A 21306-nucleotide genomic window follows, 5' to 3' on the forward strand; every position below is an offset into this window, starting at 1 on the left:
CAAACAACCTACGACAACGAAAACAACTTAAAAATCCAGAACAAGATAGAGTACTCTAAAAGAGGGTTAAGACTACGAGGTACCCTAGACTTCCCTTTGTTTATTGAATTTATTGTATTTTTGGGGAATTATCATCATTGTCATACCACTAAAGTCAGAGGGACATGAAGTAATGTAGCATTTTTATAGCATACTTTTAGACACCGTTTTTTCAATACCTAAAAGCACTTTGGAGATTTGATGTTTTTAGCTAGTTTCCCGACAGGACAACATATATATTTTGAAAAGTTATTTTCCCATGAATACAATATTACTTTCCACTCTGCCTGTAAGGGGTACAAAAATCCAGAACAACACCAAAACCACTCACACGTAGAGCTTGAGGCTCCAGCCCAACAATAGCAGCAACCACAGGATGGTGGCGGGTGGCTCAGCGGGTGGCATTGAGTGGGTCATGCATACGCCCAAATGGAGCCACATAAACAAAGCAGCCACCGTTCTACCACCTCCTCACTTCTCCCTACGGTTTCGGTTTTGGTCTTGGCTCCGGCTCTTATACTCCGGCTATGGGTTTGGCCTGATGAAAGACCCAAGTCCTGAGGCCAGTCGACCCACTGGTGTCCATGTGGTAACCCCGCTTCCAGAAATACACTTAGACAAAATCAGTATTGATTCATTCATAACCCAACAAGTATAAATTATAAGAAGATTAATTTATTTAATCATAAAATACCAGAAACGAGGGAAAACGAGAATATTTTATTAGATAATATTTTATTATTTCCTTAATAAGATTCTAATTTCATATTATAATCAAAAGAAAGGATTTGTTTTAGTGTTTTTAAAGTTCTTGTAAATATTTTTCTGGGTGCACCAAGTTGGCAACCTCATGCAGTTGCGGTGGGGTCCAAGGAAGTGGGGCAGCGAGATGCAGGCTGGAATACGGGTGGCAGCAACAATTTGCAAAGTTGCTCGCATTTCTCTCGCAAGGAAGGAGCTCCGGAGATGGAGAAGGAGAACAGAGAGGTCTTTGTGCCACTGCGGCTGCTTGATCCACATTTTTGCCCACTTCTTGCAAACTCCATTAGCCCCGCCACCAACAGTCAACAAGGAATACAGCCACATCCACAACCGCAACCACATTCAGATTCACAGTGGGTCAAGCCGGAGTGATGCCGGCACATGGATCAGTCTAATTTGAATCAACAAGGAACTCGGCTTCTTTTACCCTTTGACTGAGCTACCGCTATCGTATTTGCTCAGCCGGAGAGTGCTTTAAAATTCCCACTCACTCGCCGAGTCTCTTTCTGCATAACCAACACCTCTCCACTTTGGCACCACTGTGCCACTGCCCCGGTGTCTCCCTCGCAACCACTGGCTCACCACCCACTTCCTCACCCATCACGTGTGACAAACGATGGTCCACTTCAATGTGCACACACACGCTGAGTGCGTGTACGGGTTCCGGACTCCGGACTGCGGACTTCGGAATTCCCAGTCCGATGCCTCATCGAGCCTACCCAAATGCAGTGCACAGAGAGATAAATTCTGGTTAAATTTTGTCTGCAAATAGTTGACTTTATAAATAAACACAGTATTTTTATGCAAATCTCAATAATGCTTATCAGGAAATTCGAAAAAGGACTTCCGGTCTTGGGCTTGGTTACTCTACTAAAAGATATCTTCAGCAAAAGCAGTTTATTCTGGTTTAAGAATACTTTGAGATATTTTTAGAATTAAAGAATATATCTTCCTACAATATTTTCTCCCAGTGACAATATGCCGGAACCCACTCCTGGGCAAGTGCGTGTTGGAGTTGCTCTCTGGATAAATGGGGATTCAGCGGGGTGTCGTTGCGATGGCCTCATAGATGGGCTTCATGTCAGTTGCGCAACTATTTACGGAGCTGCTAAAAAAGGACCCGAACGGAGACATAAATAACTGGGATGCTCCGTCAGAGAGTCCTCTTTCTGACACGCCCCCGACCCGCCACACTTAGCCACGCCCTGGCAAGCCCACCTGCTGCGATGCACGTCATGTGCGGAAACGGAAATTGAATCTTGCAACTTCTTTTCAGCGCTTGTGACACTTCCGCCGGCCTGAATTTTGATAATGACATTTGCATTTTCGCATTATTCGATATTTTCAATTAAATTTGCAATGTGCAACGCCTGGTGGCGAGTCCTGTGCCTGTCCGTATGTCCTGTGGCGCGCGAGTTTGGGGCTCCATTGATGCGCCTCGGATATCCTTGGTTTGATTCCTCTCGCATCCATGTCTGCACTTAATTAATGCATATTATTGACAAAGGCATGTTCGACTCTGGCATGTTTGTCTATTCACGCATGCCTGCACACCCACACAGCCTGCAAACAGGACATGCCACACACACCCTCCCGCCCACACACAGTGACACACACATTACGTATACGCTTTGATGTCCATGACGAAAATTTATGGTTAGCCAAAACTGAAGCCAAGAGCGATATTTTAAAGCGGCGTGCAGACAGTAAATTGAATGAAAACAATTAGCATTGTGTAGGGTTTACGGTTAACCCATTGACACCCCCGCGTTTGCCCCCCCCCCCGCCGAGGTGGAAAATCTGGTTCGTGCTCAGCGAGCGTTAAGCTGTTTAGTGGCTTCACTAATTTGATTTCAATTAGTTGTCACAATTAGTGAAGGAAAAACCGCAGCAAGTAAATTAGTGGGAATTTCCCGTAGGGGAAATCGGGGAAAATTCATAAGGGTGCAAGCACAATTCGGCTCTGCATGTTTGTGGTGTCCGCTTTGAGATTTCGGTTTGATTATTTCGCCTCGAGTGCGGTTATTGAGGGTATCGAAGGGCTCTTTTAAGAAGGAATTTAAGTTCGTCATATAAATGGGAAAAATATCAGCTCTTATGTAGGTTAAAAATTCCTAAATTGGAAACCGCATTCCATCCATGAAGAATTGATTGCTGATTCTAAAACGTTTTTGCACCCACCGTTTGTTCCCTTTGTGGCTGGTTGTAAATGCATTAAAGGTTTCATTTTCTCCCTGGAATTGGTTTCTGTTCGCTTTCAGCGTCAGTTAGTTTTTATCATTGAGTCAGTATATTTTCCAGTTCATTGCATTTTCATTACGCTTCGCTTTTTTCCGCATTTTTCACACACGTTTCCCTGCGCTACTTGCGCTCAGCGCCATAAAGTATGCAACATAAACAAGGCCATAAACGTGGGTGAACAGGAAGAAAAGGCTACCTATTCCGCTGCCTTATCAGTGGCATCACCTGCCCCGCCCCTCTCTCACTCTTAACTCTTAACTCTTAACCAACACCCCTCCATATCATCCTCCCATCTGGTTGTTAAGGTGATTCCGGCTTTGTTGAGCTTGTTGCCTTGTGCTCTGATTATGATTTGTCTGGCTTACCCACCTGCTGAAGCAGCCTGCCGCCCCCATCCAACCACCATCCTACCCCCCTCATGTGTGCCTGCAGCTTAGGCAGCATCTTATGACGCCTGCTGCTCCCGCGCCAGTATAAATCCTTTTACGGTCTGCCGGTCCCCTGGCTGCCTTTATGGCAAATGTGACAATAAAAACATGATTTAACTTTGGCCTGCCGCACACTCATATCCGCACCCACGCCACCACAGAGACCGCATTCCCCAGAACAGAGAGAGAAAAAAAGGTTAGGTGTTTGAGAAGAGACAAAAATATGGTTGTATCTTAAACGGAATTAGAAATATAGATTTGAAACTCCTTTAAAAGGGAACTTAAGAGATCTTCTTATATCCTAGAATTTCTTTCAGTGCCCCATCACAGTCTCAGATTGCACATTATTGTAATAACATGGCTTACAAACACGCAAGGCAACAGCAGAAATAGCAGCAGCAACATGGCCAGCAATAACAACCAAAGGAATAAAAGTGCCTGCAATGGCAAGGCGCATCCTTGCATGCCAGGACTCACATTCACCCAGCCAGCCAAGTATCCTGTTTGCTGCTGGGTTGCCCAGGTGATTTGCCAGTGACGATAGTCCAAAGAGCTCATGACAATTGCTCTGTCTCCGTACGTGCATGTGTGTGTGGTAGTACGTCTGTGTTTGTGGGGGAACCACTTGGTAATGTAATCCTTCAGCCGCTCGGATTCTCGGCCGTTTATTTTTGCCCAGTGACATTTTATTATTATTAAACAAAGGCCAAAGGCCCACCCACCGGCCATCGCTGTTAACCCTTGACATTGTTTATCTGTGTGCGTAAAAGTTCAGCTGTCAGTCAGCCAGTCACTTTGTCAACCTGACAACTACACCAAGCGAGCGTGTGTGTGTGTGTGAGTGAGCAGTGGTTAATGGAGATGGAGATGGGTGTTACAGGGGCTAAAGTTAGTTACCGTGCTGCAGTAGTTTCATTTCCTTAACTCCTTTTTCGCCAGGGCTTATTTTCGAGCCTTTTACAACAGTAGCTGTGATTTAATTTTCGTTCTGTTTGCTTACCCCCAATTCCGCTCACTTCTGACGATGGCTATATCTAACCCGTTATCCCCCGATATCTCCCCTCCTGAATCTCTATGTGTGTGTGTGTGTGCTAAACTGTTAATGTAATTGTGTCCAGTTAGGACTGTTTGAGATACTTAGAGCACTTTGCGTAATTGGCTCGGAGTGTGCATGCATAAAACGCTTTGTTTAGCCCAGATGGAACAACAAAAGATTTCGGCCAAAGAGTTTACAACTGTGGATCGGAGAGCATAATGGATTTTTACCTGCAAAGGAGAGTACAGATATCTGCAGAGTAATTAACATCCTCAGAGTGACAAGGTGTTCCTTAAGGAAATAAACATTGCAAACTACGTTCCGAATGCATAATGTCCTGAAACATAATCTCTGTCAAAGATCTGACAAGGATTTTGATAGGTTTCCAGACAATGAAGAGTCTAGGAAAATGGAAAATCATGAAGTGAAGCTGCATAGTTAAGGAATTCCTAAATAATCTTACATCGGATCTTGATTCTTGCATTAGTACCTAATGCAAAGATCGTAATTTTGCACTTTAACTATCGAAAAGTTAGCAAAGCACATTCAACTATTTAATCCCATCACTTTAGCGCAGCTTAACGGATTTCACCTGTACCTGAAAATCCAAACAGTCGAGTCAGTCAACCGGCATCCGAAAAGTAAACTGCAAAGCAATTAACATTGTTTTCCCAAAACTGACAAAGAACGAAACTTTTGCTCCGACAAATCCTTGAGCTAAAGCCAAAGCAACTTTAAGGATTTGGCAGGCGAACAAAAAACCAAAGCGACTAGTGAACTGTGTGCGGGTGACTCGCCTTTGGCCAAGTGTAAACGATAAAGGCATCGCCCCCTCTGCGTCCACTGACCAACAAATGCAGGACATTCCGGAACTGGAACTGCACCAGGACCAGTTTGTCCGCTCACACGGAATTGATATGTGGCCTGGCCTGGCTTGGCTTCGCTTGGCTCTCCTCCACCAATTCAGCCGAGCAGCTACATCCGCCGCCGTGGCTTTTGTTGCACTTATCTGACGCTGCCGTTACGCACAAGTGGCTATGCCGAGAAGCCATGCACTAGACGAAATCAAGGCCGGATTTCAAAAAGATCTATATATATATATCGAAAGTGCTTTAGAAACAAAAGAGGGATTGAAATCACTTATCAAGGTGTATACAGGAAAATATTCTGAAATCTTCGTAAAATGTTAATAATATAAAATTAGAATTTCTGAAACTTTTTCCCAGTGTGCCTTGCAACCGCCTCTCCGATTTGGGGGGCCACCACAGAATTGTTATATTCAGTAATTATGTCCAATAAGCGACGAAGCGTGAAGCCAACGCCATCCTCCGGATCTCCCACACCGAAAATCCAACCTACCCCCCTCCCACCGGAAGGAAAACGTTGTCGTTAATGTTGTCGTTATGTAAGCTAACCCAGTTTTAGCGTCGACATGGCATTTCCTTCCTTCCTGTTCCTGCGTTAAATGCAATCCTTGAGCGAATCCGCAAGAAAAGAATGAAAGGCGCCCACTCGAGTTGGGTTTGGGTTGGATAAAGATTGCTGACTGCATGACACGCCAGAGCAGGCAGCAAAAGTTAAGCCACGTGCAGAAAATTCACTTCCGTCCCACGCACACACACACACATACTAGCTCGGGGAGAAGGACTCTGGAAGAACAAGAGGCATCTAAACTTGCATTGCATACTTTTGGGCTGCCACCGAAAGAAAAACTCCTGACAGCAGAGCAAAATCAAAAGGAGGAGCAAAAACGCTCGAAGGATGGTAAAATAGAAAAAAAGTTGAAAGAAATGCCCGGGCTACAAATTTCTTTAACCCCCAAATTGCTCTCTCACTCTTCAGCTTCAGCTTTTTTAGACTCTCCTGTTCTCAAGTTTTCCCTAAACACAAAAAACCTATCACTACGATTGGCCATCAGCTTGGTGTCTCTTACCAAAGCTACTTATCAAACTAAGTGAGTGGTACTAACCCTAATGCAGTAATGAATTATTAAAGGCAAGGTATTTCAAAGGGAAGATGTCAATAAATATTAATACACTTATGAAAAAGGAATCCTTGTTAAAATTTGTTTCCTTTCCCTTGTCTAGGTTTCTTAAAAGCAATCTTTTTACCATTCTTTCAAGTTATATCCAATATCTAAATTTTTAAAATAATTAACTATATTTTAAAAACGTTATATTTCTGAGTACCTAGGCCTTAATCCTCACTGGCAAAGATTGCTCTTATGGCAGAGTCACTTTTCTGTTTTGCTGGGCTGCTAATGTGTGGTGCCTGAAAGGCTCCTTGAGCTGCAGCCCATACCCCAGCTCAGAATGCTCTTCCTGTAGCCAGAGCTCCTGATCCTGTACCTTGGTTCCGTTGAAGGAACTCCCTACCCATCGACATTTCTACAGGTGTAAATGTCTCACAAGTGCACTTTCCACACATGCGATTGCCGACTGTCTAAGAGAGGCGAACTGCTTATTCCATCCCAAAAGCCCTTCTCCCTCATCATCCTGGCTGCTCGTTCTGGCATGCTTAAGCTGCTTCCAGTTTGGCCAGGCAAACACCTTCATGGTTAAAGTGGCCACCTGGAGGAGCGGCTGCATCCTTCCCTCCCTCTCTTCGTTCACCCTTCAATATATAATTCTCACATTTTCAGGCAGCAGCCATCCTCCTGAGCACACACATTTTCGCCAACGTGTGTGTATTTTTGTTGAAATAAATTTTATTTAAACTTTCGCTGCCGCCGGTTATGTTTTTTTTTGATATTTTTTTTATTTTCTGCGCACCATTTTGGTGTTATTTTTTTCCTTGCAACGTGTGAAATTCAATTATACAGCAGATTTATATGTCGAGCATGGAGCTGGGTGCATGAGCAGCTCTACGTTTTTATTTGAGGAGCCAAACTCGGCCCACACACATGCACACACACTCACTGTGTTCATACAATATATATGCGTTATAAAAATGCAATGAAATCAGTTCGCCATTCAAGTGGAAACGGCTTAATATGCGTATAAAAGGCGAATATTACCCAAAGCCCTTTTGCTGCAGTTTTCTATTTCAGTTAGCGCTGGGATATAGTTTATATATTTATTTTAAGAGTGAATAGGTTTTTCTGCGGTCCTCGAAAATGAATAAATATTTCACAGGAATTGATATTACAAGGCAGATTTATATTCGAATTACAAAATCTACTCATTATTACTTTTAACCGAAAATGAGGAGCCACAAATTGAAACAAAATATTAACAGGAGATCTTAAATTGGCTTAACTTTGAGTTAAAGCTGTCTGTATATTAAATGTGCATTTCATGATTTGCAATCCACCTCACACACCCAAGAAAACCTTCAAATTTGCTAGCATATTACGCATACGCCATGGTAACGCTGCTCACTACCCACTGCCCAAAGTCGCAAGCGTTTGCATTAACATTATTATGCATCTGTCTGGGCCAAGTTCCGTACTCCGGCCAGAGCTATCTGCTATCTGCTGGCTACGTGGTCTGCCACTTGGCTCGGACTTGGACTCCTTGGACCCCGGTCTCACTTGGTTTGCCGCCTGGTTGAGCAGTGAGCGAGCCAGGAGCTTCTTTTCCTTTGCTTCCTGCTAATACCCTTAAAGGGGGTAGTGTGTTATTTTAACTTGGACTATAATAAATAATATATAAATACATCTTTCAAGATTTTAAAGTAATTTATATTACTAAACCACGAAAACCCTATCTTATGAAGAAATCTTAAAGATTCTTATCTTAAAGAGTATTTCCCATTTCGGTAGTCAATATTGGCCATGTTTCCTCCTTTTTTCTTGGCTTGGCCAACGCCTGCTGTTGACTGTAGTCCGGGCCACATGATGGTGGCATCTCACCTGGCCAGGTTTTCCACCTGAGAAGGTGGAGGAACTGATGGCGCATCTACCAGTTGTTTTCCTCCATTTTTATTTGCGCTCTTATTCCTTCGCTTTTGGGTTTCGCTCTGTTGCCATAGCATACTTATGGGCGGCTGCTGCTCTTCTACTGAGGATTCTCCTGCTGCTGCTGATGCTGCTTGTTTCTTATGCTTGACCGCCAGTTGCAAGGTCCTGCACAGCAAGAAGAATCTATCTACTTCAACTTTTAAGTTCTTAATTGAAGAATATTGTTAAATTTTTGTAACTTAGCTAACTGATCTCACCAAGAAGCCTGAAACCTGACTCATATTTTCTTGTGATTTCTTAACTTTTAACCTTAGATTTTTTCTAGTGCATGCCTGTTTTCCGTGTTCAGTGTCCTGTTCTGTGTCCGTTGCACATGCCGATTGCTCCACTTTGACATGTTGCTGCTTGCCACAGGCCCGCCCCCTTGGCCAGCCCCTCTCGGTGGCAAAATAACTTTGCTTATAAATTGTGGCATGTGTTTGTGCAGCGATGATGTTGCTGCTGCTGTACTTTCCACACAGCTTTTGCTATCTTGCTACTTTGCATTCTTTGCTCCGCACTAACGAGCATGCGAAATGACAAAGCTGGTGGGCGTGGCAGTGGCAGTGGCAGTGGCAGGATCCTATGGAGAACTGCTGGCAAATGAACCAAGTGGCACTTTGTAGCATTAAAGAGGGACAAGAGAGAGAGAGAGAGATGGAAAGAAAAAACATTCAACTTTAAATGCAAATTGAGAGGGGAGTTTCGGGAAATCAATAGAAGATTTTTCTATGTCAAAGTGAAGCGAAGCCTGGCTGACTGGCAGACAGATTCCTTGGCGGAATCTGTAATCTTGAGTCTAGAGTCTCCTGAAATCCTGAATCTTGAATCTGAGAATGCCACTCGACTTCTCCATCTACCCAGCTCCGTTTCCATTTCTGCCAGTGACAGTGAATTAAAAATGCATACGCTTTGATTGGCAAAAACTTTGCCTTCGGGGATTTCCCTTTGATGTTGGCCAAACTACATCCATTCCATATACTTTTACCCAATCGTTCAGCTTTAATCAGTCAAAAGTGCAACTCGCCTGCAAGTGGGTTTGCTGGTCTACCGCTTCATTTGCATAATTACAAATCATATTACAGATTGGGCGGGCTGCCACACCCACCCATACACACACACATATACATTGTTCACATATGCAATTTAATTTTATTTTCATGTTTTTTTTTTTTTGCATTTTTTCAGGCTGCAAAAATATGGCAACAATTGAAAAGTCAAACCAGACTGAACGGCAAGGGCAAAAAGCGTAACAACAATAATATTATATTTCACAAAAGGGGCAAAATCCTGACAAGTGGGCGGGGTCTGGCCTCTGGATATAAAAAAAGGAGAGAGACAGATGGCGCGAAAGCGAGACAGCGACGTTTGAATGCTCTTTGATTGATTGGTAATTGAATTCGAAATGCATTTAGAGGATTTATCGCTAGACAAACGCAGGCTGCCTTGATTGATGACAGTGCGATCTTGAGGGGATGGGGTCCTTCGCACTGCAAGCGCCACTTTGGGAAATTAAAAGTTTAAAATAATTTAATTTACCGATGAATTCAAGTTAAGTAAACATATTAAAAACCACAGCAAAGCTTTCTTTATACAAATTATAATCAAATTCATTAGAAAAGCACAAAAAGGCGTAGTTTGAAATGATTTATTTCGTTTATTCACCTAGAAAATTATGTAAATTTATACTCCTGTTTGCCATAATCACATTAATATTATACCATATTTTTTTAGCAATTTATTTTGTTCTATTTGGGCCATGTTTTTCCTAAAAACCTTTGTTTGTTTATGACACTTTTTAATTATAAGCCCCACAAAGCCATAAATGTCATTAACAAAAAACGAAAATAGTCGCAAATCACGGAATAAAGCTAACCATTAATAAAGGAAGATCTTTAATAGGAGGAAAGCTGCATAAATTAATATTTAGCCAGAGGAGACTTGATTTAATTTATCTATTAAACATATTCAAACTAGATAATTTCAAGAGCTCACCAGGCAGACTTGTCGAATGCAGAATGATGTAAACCAACTATTAATAACAAATCTCATTAGCATGCTAGTTAGAATCTTAACCTTAACTCAACACAAGCGAACTGAGATAGATACTCGCAAATCAGACAGAAATCAGACAGCAGAAACTTGCCGGCAGTTATAATTATCCACAAGCAACTTACATATACCTATATATATATATAGATACCCAGATATATCTGCCCCCGTCGACCTCCTGACTATTCAGCCACACCTGAGCCCGGAGATCCGACTTCATCCGACTCGCCGGAAACAAGTTCTCTCGGCTGGAATCTGCTATCCATTGGTAACAATTTCAATATTTCCACCGACAAATAAACAGCAATGTAAATGCAAAAGTCCTGTGCAAAAAGGAAATTTATGCATATTTAATAACAACATGGCAGGAGGAACTGGCACAGGAACAGGAACAAGGATATGGAGACGACGACCGGCTACAAAATACAAGGCATTTCTCACGCATAAATGCACCCAACGAGATGAGAAATTCAGGAAAGTATGGCGGCAAAATCGGGGGTTTAACAGAGGGGTAGGGGGTGGATGTGCTCTAAAGAGAGGATAAACAGGACATGATGGGGGGTGTGGTGAAAATAGACGGGGCCAAAATGAAATAAAAGCAGGAGCAACATTTTTGCTAGCAAAATAGTTTTCGCAAATAGTTGATTCGCCAAAAAAAAGTCGAAGCAAATATTGTCCATACGTATATATATATATATATTCATGTTCATGTTGATGCTCATATGCATATGTATATATATACACCGCACGCCATGACATATTGTCCGAGTGGGGCGGCGGCGGGCGTGGCAGAGTCAGCGAACTGGACGCTAATCAAACTTTTTAATATGCCATGCATGCAACGTGCGGCGACTTTTGTTTTGACACACACCGCTATGTGGGCGCCACTGGCAATGGACAGCGGGGGGCGTGGCAAGGCGGTCCGGCATTATGAGATATATATTTGATATGTGCATAATGCCCGAGTTATTAGATGGCATGTGCGCTGGAGATGCAGCCGGAGAACAGATTTAGCTCGAATATGCCTTGGCTACATCTGCATTTTATGTGCTCGTCTTTTCAAGCAAAGAGATACAGTGAGAGAAAATGTGACAAGGAAATCAAATTGAATAGTTTTCATATTTTGAACTTATTTCCTTCGTAGCTTAAAGACTATTCCCCCTAACAACTTTCCTCTTTATTGAAAAGCCATTTCTCTCAGCACTCTAACGTAAGGACTGGCTTAGGGGCTTCGAATAGAAGTGGATAAGTCCGCTGGGAGAGCTCCTCAATCCAGGGAATAATGACAAAGCAACTGCCTCCGCGGAGGAGGAAAAAGACGAAGAGATGTGTGCTTTATGGGAGGTCAGCTAAAAATGCATCATCATGAAATGAAATCAAGTGCATTTATTTAGCTCACAGGGAAAAGGGGGCAGTTAGAAAGGCCACCTCCCTCCTAACGAAAAAAAAAAATAACAAACGCCCACTTTAACAGCTGCCATGTGAGTGGGCGTGCAGTGTGGGAGCACGAAGGCGTGGCAAGATGAATGATGCAGGCGCAACGGCCCCCGTATGTTACACAGTTTCGACTTCCATTTAGTTGCCAGTTTAAATACACACGGGACGGGCCAAAAAATGTTTGGGCCTTTGTTCGAGGCAAGTCAAGGATATAAAAAGGATGTTCCAGCGAGGTGGTGCAGCACTTTTTATGACCCCTCCATTCCAAAGGACTTTCAATGGCTGCGAAGGCAGCGACTATATGCCTGATGGATGGACACTCTGAAAGAAGTGAAATGTGGCTTAGGCCTTGAGAAGGTTTGAGCTGCAGCAACATCAAATTGAAGAGCAACGCCAACTGGAGCTGAAGTGTGGCACATAGAAAGGCATTTCGTTGAAAGGCTTTTGTGAGTCGGACGAGGAATCTTTGAATGGGAACCTACAGGAAGTGATCTTAAAGATCATTACTCAGGGTAACTTAGATTTAAAGATATTTTAGTCAAAAGAAAACTTAAAATTTCATATTTTGAAAATAGAAAATACTCATATTTCCCCCTTTAAATAAGAGAAAGTATATATAAATAAATCCTACCTGCCTTTGTAAATTCAATTTCTAGTCCAAAACAGCCCAAAACTAAATCCCAGATTTTTCCATTTTCTTTAGATTAAATACTTTTCATGTCGTCGCTTTTGTGTTTGGCCGACATTTATCTCCAGTGACCTCCGGACAGAAATTGTAAACAAAATTTTCACCATTAAGAAAATTAAATCAAGAATATTTTCATGAACCGTAACGCTGGCATGTGTGAGCTATAAAATGCCAGTGTCTCCGGCTGGGAAAATGTGTTCTGATGCTCTCATATTTTCCGACGACTGCCGAGAAACATTTTGAGAATTATGGATAGAAAGAAAGCGGGAATCTGAGTCGACAGAAAGGAAAAACTGAAAATGCACAAACATGTGCTTTTATAGTCGGGGACCAAGAGCAACTTTTAGACACATGCAGTAATAAATGAAACAAATTAATTAAAAGTGTGCAACGGGTCGGCTGCGCAATAAATGAAAAGCGAATCGCAATGCCAAAGTTCCTTCCCCAGTCTGAGTGTGTGTGCGTGTGTTTTTTCAGATTTTTTTCTATTGTTGTTGGGGAAGAGAGCTGTTGCTCTCGAGCCATGATAAATTATGCAGCCATCACCTTATTTAAAATGAAGATTAATTTAAGTACTGCCAAATGCTGGTGGCTGCTCCCCCACCTTCTGCATCTGCTCCTATTTTTCCACACTTTTCACCCATTTGAGAAATTGTTGTGCGGCGAGCCAAACAAATGGAAAAGGATGTGATCCTCCGAGTGAGATTGCAAATGGCTGTGGATTCTTTAGAGGGCGTGGATGATATGCAAATCAGACTCCATACAATTGAATATTTAACTACAAAGGCATTGTTGTTTGCACATAGTTTGCCTTTGTCCTGACACGCTGGTTAAGGTAATTAATAATTCTGCATTGGTCTTTGGGTTTTATTTTTGGACTATTTTGCGGAATTTTTAGAATTTCTGTTGGGCCAACCATTCAATCTGTTTGCCTTCGTTTGTTTGTTGTTGAAAGCATTTGAAAAATGTTGGCATCTGTAAATATGGTTAGACATTTATCCTGAAATTTATAGCTTTTCGATTGTTACAAATAAATAGAGGTTGTGGGAAAAAGATTTTTCGGTTATTTTGAAGGTTTTTAAAGTTTTTGTTTTAGTTAATAACCTATTTTCGCCGCAGGCCTTTTCTTATTAAATTCCCATTAAATCTATGAAAAAAAGACACGTCAATCAACCTGTGACATAGCCCTCCTGCCTTACTTTATAAATTTAAATAAATATTTAATCAACTTATTTGGGTTCTCCGAACTCGTTGACATCTGCAGTAATTGGTTTCACCTGTTTTCACTATTTTTTTTGGAACCTGTCAGAAGTTTTAAATAAAATGAAAACGGAATGCTCTTTCGGTTTATTAAACTCAGATTTTATAAAATATATTCATATGAAATTAATTTATTTCAGTATTAAGAATCTCTATTTTAAGGTAATTAAATCTAAAAACACTTTAATTAGGCATTTAATATCCTCTCTTTGTATACAAGTTTCAAGGGAACTGATTTATTTATCATCATGAGTACCAAAACACTTATTTAAATTGTTTTTATAACTTATGTATCAAAATTAAACTTGAAAAAAACAACTTACAACAATAATCTGCAAATAATATTCCTCATTCGAGTGCCCTTTAGACTTTCAAAAGCCCCATGAAATCGATTTATTTAACGCTTCCCAATTCGCTGACACGTGAAGTGAGTGGCTTCACCTATTCCCACGACAAGGATGCATTTTGCACCTGACAGGCGTGTGGAAATCCTTCCCCCCATTGCCACGTAACACCGTAGCCCGGCCATCAAACGGGGCTCAAACCCCCGTGGAAATTGAATTCTCCATAAATACCACGAAAATCTTGTGTCATGTCTGTCCGGATATCTTGTTGTCCTCCAGTGGAGACTGTTTTTCTGTCTGATAACTTGCCGCCGGCTGCGCCAGCTGCTGCATTTTACCAGGATGCGGGAATGTTTCTCCGGTTTTGGGGCACGCCACGGCCTACATAAATATGCATATGTTCCGCAAACATTTGCCAAGATATATGGAGGGATGGGTGCGGAATGGATGGATGCAGATCCAGATGTGGTGGTCCCCCGAAATTCATGCGAAAACTGCTGACATTTTCGAAAATAAATGCAACGTCAGAAATATTGCACATGCATGCAGATACGCGTCAGGCAGCGTGATAAATATACAAATCCCAGTCAGCTTTTGCCGGTTAGACATCCGTTTAATTGAGTCAACATAGCGTAGCTCGGCGGAAGATTCATTCCGGATTTCAGAGGAGGAGGAGATGGAAAAGGAGGAGAAGCATGAGAATGGTCGTGAGAATGGGCAGCAGGAGAAAGGGGGCGTCAAATTAACGCTGTCAACTTTTCGCAGCGTGCGCAGAAAACATTAAAAACTAATTTATGGATTTGCAAGCCAACTCCCGCGTTGATTTATGTACACTCGCCGAAAGAAAACTAGAAGAACTAGAATCTAAAGTTGGCCAACAACATATATTAAAAGTCCATTTCGAATTGAAGGACTTCTCCTCCTTACTTAACAAACTCTTTTGAATTTATGTGTTTATGAAATGACTCCTAAAACTTATTTAAAAAATGTATTTAAAACGGGATATTAAGATTTAAAATGCAGTTGGATGATTTTTAAGACATATTTCATATTTCAAGTTAAAAATGTAGTTTTCTAGGTGAAGATCCCCATGGAATACTCACAGCGTTTGGGTATCCAGAGGCACCTTGGGCACAGCGGAAAGCTTAGCCCGGATGCACCGTACAGTTCTCTCCAGGCAGGTGCATCCCGATGGGCAGTAGGCGGACTGAACACCGCCGGAGAGGAGCAGCAAGCCGAGCAGCTGCAGCAGGAGCAGCAGAACTCGCATTTTCGTTGGTCAGTCAAATCTCACGCACTTCTCACCAAATAGAGGTTCTTGTTTCAAGATTTGTTCAAGGCAACTCAACTCGCGGCGATAACTTCGTTCCACGGGCGGAAGTTGGAACCACTCGCTTATCACCAGCGGTTGGACAACGTTTATCACTGAATGTGGTCCCTAAAAAACACTGAGCCACAGCGGCTTACATATCGCTTAGAAAGCTCAAAGCTGTACAAAACAAAAATCCAAGATTTATCAGTTTGGATCCCAAATAGCAAAAGTTGTATTTGTAAAAAATAAAAAGATTTTAAAAAATATTTGGAAAGAAATTATAATAAAAAAGTTAAACAAAAAATATTCAGAAATTTGATCTTATTCGATTTGATTTAAAACTCATTTAAAAATAAACGTTTTTTAATATTTGTTCTATTTTTTAAAACAAATTTCTAATTTAAATTTCGTTTAGTTTTGGTCTTGCAAATTAAGACCATAAGACTAAAAAGGTTAAACAGTTTTTCAAAGTAAAAAATATTTGAATTGAGTTTTATAAATCTTTTTTAACTTTAAATTATAGCTAGCAAAGCTCTCTTTTTTTACAACAAGCGAAAGTTACCGAAACTTTACCAATACCACTGATATTTTCTCTCAGTGCCTTCGCGAAATGTTTAATTTTAGAACAATATTTTGTTATTAAACGAGACCGGGCCTCTACGACCGAGTGAACTGAACTGCACGCGCCAAATGCCGACTAGCATCTGAGCGCCGAGGAACAGAAACAGAAACTGAAAAGCGGAAAATGAACCGAGTCGCCGAGTTGCACTTCGGCAGAGGACTCCGTGCCGGATGCAGACTGTGATAACATTTTCCTGAGGCTCTGGATTCTCAAGAGTTCTCGATATTAGTTGGCCAGCATGTGACTGAAAGCCTATGTGAACTGAGCCTGCATGGGATGGACGGATGGATGGATGGATGACTCTATATCCAACATATAGATATCGGTATGGTATCAAGGCCGAAACACTTGTGTTGCACCGGCATTTTCAATGTATTTTCAATGCGGACGCAAAGCGAGCAAAACAAAACACAACAAGCATACGCCACGTTGCACTTCCACAGCATCAAATGCTCCGCCAGCCTCATTTTTAATGCATGAAGGGGTGGTCTCTCCTCCTCTTAGTACACTCCATTTGTTTTTCCATCCACTGAGGGGGAGGAATTGTTAGGGGTTAGGGGGTGGACCGATAGGGGGCTGCAGATCCGAAACTGCTCGCTTAAGCGGTCGGTGATAAGACGCGAAATCAAATTTAAAAGCTATCAATTTGATATTAGTTCGGGGACCGGCGTGAACCCTTTGGGGGAGAACTTCCAACGCGTGCCAGAATGCAGAAAATGGAGTTTGATTTTTGTTTTTCAGGGGAATTCCCCCACAGAGAAAGAATACTACAGATATTTTATGCTTTTAATAATTCAAAGTCATGTTTTATGAATTAATATCCGAAGTTCTAATATTTTATACACATTTATGGTTATTATAGATGGCTTTTTGTAAGCATGAATAGGCTAAAGAATATTTGAATATTTGAGAGAAATTATTTAACACATTAAAATGACTTTCAAGGTCACTAAGTAAAAACTTTTGATACAAATTCTCCTTTGAATAATTTCCAATAATATTTAATTATAGACAACATAAGATACCTTAAGTTATAATTTAACGTTTTTATGTAAATGTTCAATAATTTTTCTCAGTGCAGCCTATTTGTTTTCGTCCGACATATGCTGCAGCTCATAAAATTTCTCCGTTTTGCTGCAGTTTTCATTTTGGCTTATTTTTTTCGGCAGCACTTTTTGGTTAGCTGTCGAAGTTTTGAAATCAATTTGCAGATGATTTATTATGTTTGATAGAGGGAGGGGGTGAGGATAGTCTCCAAGAGGAGGAAGCTGTGCATACGACATCGCAAATGGAAGCCACTGACGTTGATGAATGCCGCTGTGTATTGTTTTGCTGTCAGTTGCGATCAAATTTCTGTTTCGGGGCATCGAATTCCAGGTGAAGCGGAAAATTTGCAAGTTATGCGACAGTTTTATGCGCCCATTTTTTGATTGCCAAGCGTGGAGGAAGCGAAGGAAGTATCAATATATTCGCAAATTGATTGCACGTCTGGGGGAAAATGATTCTCTCTTGGGAAATGTTTATTTGTTAAGAATAAAAGGATAATTCGATAGAAATATAGTAATGATGCTACCTTTTTTACAATTTTTATTAACACAAAATCATTTGATTTAGTTAATTTACACTTTAAGCCTTTTGAAAATGTAACCGCACATTTTTCAAAAATAACCGCCTTTAGGCTTTCAGAAAACAATGCTGCCCATAGAATATCATATGCTATGGGCACCACTTCAGGCACAGCTGTTTGTTATTGTCGTTATCGATAACAGTTCAACAATCAACCCGTAGTTTTCGATAAACATATGTTTCTTTCATCTGTTTGCAAAATACGCTGCGAAATCGGCCGAAAAGTGTAATGATATAGCCGCTATATCTGATATGTCCAAGCGCAACAATATAACTTACGTCAAGCCGCAGGAACCGAGTTTTTTGGCCAAGTTGAAGGCAGAAATTGGCTACAAAGAAGGGCCCAGCGTAGAGACCAAGGTGAGTTTTTGTGGTCTCTGTAAACCGGGGAATTCTAATTCGGAATTCTCTGCTATTAATTCTGCAATAGCGCCAGCGTTTGGACAACGAGCAGGAGGATTACGATTCTGAGGAGGATTCGCGGCCAGAAAGGGAGGACGAGCAGCCTCAGGTAGTGGTCCTTAAGCCAGGAGATCTGTCCGCTGAAGAGGCCAAAACGGAGAAATTGTTGGCCGCCAAAGGTTGGTACATATATACATACCTATATAATATATACATACTTACACGCTCGAACACACACACACGCACATAGACAGACAGCGGCGGCGGCAGTTGCACGTGTGTGCGTAGGTAGGATGTTGTAGTTTGTCTTTCAGTTTAACTTTTCAGTCAGAATCGAGCGGTTGTCTTCTTCTGCCCAGCGTTACATATATCTAATACATATGTATATGTGCACGTACATATATGTATAGCATTATTTTTATATGTGTGCGCGCGTGTGTTTGTGCATTTTTGCCACTGAAAATATAACGGTAGTGCAAAAAGTGCCGTTTGTTGCAAATTTTGTGGCCAAAAAGTAGGTGTTTTTAAAGGCCACTTCATTGCCTTCTTCTTTTAAAGCCCTATGTTACCATGGCAATCTTTGTAATTTCCGTCCAAAAGATTCCCTTTTTGCCCAGCGGAGCACCCCTCACACAGACACACACAAACACACTAGCTAGCCGACGAGGCATACACACTGACATTTTCATTGGGGGCTCCGCTAAAGCAAAACATGTGATGAAAATCGTTGGCAAAGCGGGCGGGGCGATAAAGCAGCCGGCAAAGAAGTTAACAACAGCAGCTGCCGCTCGCTTTGTCCCTCTTCCGCTCCCCCACACCCCTGCTCCCCGTCGCCCCCTTGGGAAGAGCGCAGAAAATCGGGTGAAAACAACGTGTGCAAGAAAGAACGGATGAAGGAGGCGGCCAAAGCGGAGAGACAATGATGAACGAAGCAGGCGAGCAAAGAGAAAAGAGCGGGCCAAAGTGGCTTGACGACGTGGTAGAGGCGGGGGAGGGCGGAAGAGGAGGCGGCTGTGGAGGAAGGGGAAGAGGGGATGTTGGAACAGCGGGGGCGGGTTGCGAATCTCTAGATGGAGCAGGAGGAGCGGCGGGGATTTACCAGGGCCGAGAAAAACATCTTGTGGGTGATACTTAGAAAGAGGGGGAATCGAAGGGGTCATTGGGTGGCCTGTTCTGATTTTCCAACCTTCGTCATGCTGCATTTTTCAAACCCAGATACATTGATAGATTCCATAATGATTTTGAATTAGCAAATTGCTGATGTAATGTTAGTAATCTTAATACATAATAAAAAGTCGCATAATTTTCCTAGTTCATGAATGCTCAATAACTATTTCCAGCTGTATATAATTCTAATAGATACAGTTTCTGACCAGTAGTTATTTTTCATATCTTAAAACTGTAAGATACTTTGTGTGACCACAAAAAATGCACAGAGTTGTTGATCTTTTTGAATTTGTAGTTTACCGAGAAATATTTTTCATTATAAATATTGAAATAACAAAAAAAAAAATCCAGAAAAAAATATTGTTTTATTCTTTACGTCAAGCAACAACTAATTTCCCATTTTAATCTTTTCCAGAACTTGCCGAAAAGCGTGCGGATTTGACTCAGCCCATAGTCTTTAAGCAGCGGGTCAAAGAGCCAAAAATCGACGAAGATAAATCCCAATCCGGAAACACCAGGAAGTCCGGAAAATCTAAAAGCAAAAAGTCTAAGACCGCCAGCAGCAAGCTGTCCTTCAACGAGGACGAAGAGGACGAGACGGCCGAGGATTGAGGATCAGAATTACATAGTTATCCGGCAGTAGCGTCCACTAGCCAAGTCAACCCACAGCGAATGATTAAGGTGAGATATTTAGGCCAGAAACTGTAAATGATAGCTTTAGGGTTTCTTGGTTGCCATGCGAATTTTGTAGGTTAAATATCGAGTTTTGCATATGTATGTAAATAGCAGCAGCGAAGTCAGAATGACGCAGCCATTATGTTAATCATTGACTTTGGATTTTGCATTAGTAAAATATCTTCAATTTTGCAGTAACTTAATCAAATTGCATCCCATCTTTCAAAACTTAGCTTATACCGCATTACATAACTTTTAGAAGTTTTTTGCATATTTATTGTAAAAAAGTTAATATAATACTTTTTGTTTTTATAAAATTGTTATCATTATATGAATCATACAGGGATTAGATCACCAAGCTAAATATCTTAACTCATAAAAATAATAATTCAACCATTTTATCACACTTTGTGGTTGAAAAGTTAGAACATCAGATTCGATTAAATTTAATTCTCAATTTCATTTCATTTTAAAATGTTCTTAATTATTTATAGTATTCATATGAATATGTTGTGAATCATACAAGTTGGGAAAAAAAAATCTTCTACTTAGTCATGCCGCATTCTTTATTTTCAGAATAAGTTGGTATGATCTTTAATTTTGATCATGTTTTATATAAAAAATGTATTGTTCACTTCGTAATATACAAATCTTTATCTTTAACTAAGTTCAGGATGTCCCACGTAAGACTAAAATTGCCAACTTGTATCTATAAGTCTAGAAACGGTTTCGATCAAAAATGTATCTTTAATTCTGTTCGTTGTTCAACTTCATTAGAACAGTTTCTTTGTTTCTTAAAGACTTGTAATTTACTCAATTTTTCTATTAATTTTATTTGAATAATTATATAACGTTTTGCAATATATGTTTGTGATCAAAGTCATTAGCAAAAGTATCTTTTTATCTTTAGTTACGATCCTACAGAACAGATTTTAAAACCGAACAGTAACAACCTAGTAATTTTCGCTCTACTTAGCAGTCCGAAATATGAATTGGCTAATTTACTTGATATCGAAAAAGGTCACGTGTATGTATAACATAAAGTGCGGCGATAGTTGGGTCTTAAGTTTGGGGTTTGGGTCTTTAAAGGACCCACCGTTGGTGATGGTGGCGATTGGTTAGGCAACTCCTTTGCTCTCCGGTGCCCTTCGACCTCTGTCAAGTTGATGATCACGGGGGAGGGGGTGGGAAGGGGATGGAAAATGCGCCAGAAGCGGGTTACTTTCAAATTTTGTACTTGCATATAGACCAAATCGCACAGACACACACATACAT

At 41.1% G+C, this 21306-nt stretch overlaps 2 protein-coding genes across 4 annotated transcripts in view; one reads left to right on the forward strand and one right to left on the reverse strand.

The window, feature by feature from the left end:
* The window catches only part of LOC108107834 (peroxidasin), a 29113-nt gene extending 12866 nt beyond the window's left edge, over positions 1–16247 (reverse strand). Inside the window, exons 1-2 of one of the 3 annotated variants that reach the window (XM_041818026.1) lie at positions 16119–16247; positions 15331–15716 (exon numbers count right to left, since the gene is read on the reverse strand). In XM_041818026.1, the coding sequence (XP_041673960.1) occupies positions 15331–15497 (167 nt within the window). In that variant the 5' untranslated portion in view covers positions 15498–15716; positions 16119–16247. Of the gene's footprint in view, positions 1–15330; positions 15717–16101 lie in introns of all 3 variants that reach the window. The other 2 variants (XM_041818025.1, XM_017215587.2) reach the window with 2 other exon arrangements.
* Positions 16248–17954: 1707 nt separating this feature from the next.
* On the forward strand, positions 17955–19968 carry LOC108108025 (uncharacterized protein KIAA1143 homolog). The gene is made up of 3 exons (XM_017215889.2): positions 17955–18147; positions 18218–18368; positions 19772–19968. The coding sequence occupies exons 1-3, from the start codon at positions 18040–18042 to the stop codon at positions 19966–19968; spliced, it is 456 nt and encodes a 151-aa protein (XP_017071378.1). The 5' UTR covers positions 17955–18039.
* The last annotated feature ends 1338 nt before the right edge of the window (positions 19969–21306 follow it).

Source organism: Drosophila eugracilis, unplaced genomic scaffold (genome assembly GCF_018153835.1).
Source record: "Drosophila eugracilis isolate 14026-0451.02 unplaced genomic scaffold, ASM1815383v1 contig_2088, whole genome shotgun sequence".
NCBI classification, from domain to species: domain Eukaryota; kingdom Metazoa; phylum Arthropoda; class Insecta; order Diptera; family Drosophilidae; genus Drosophila; species Drosophila eugracilis.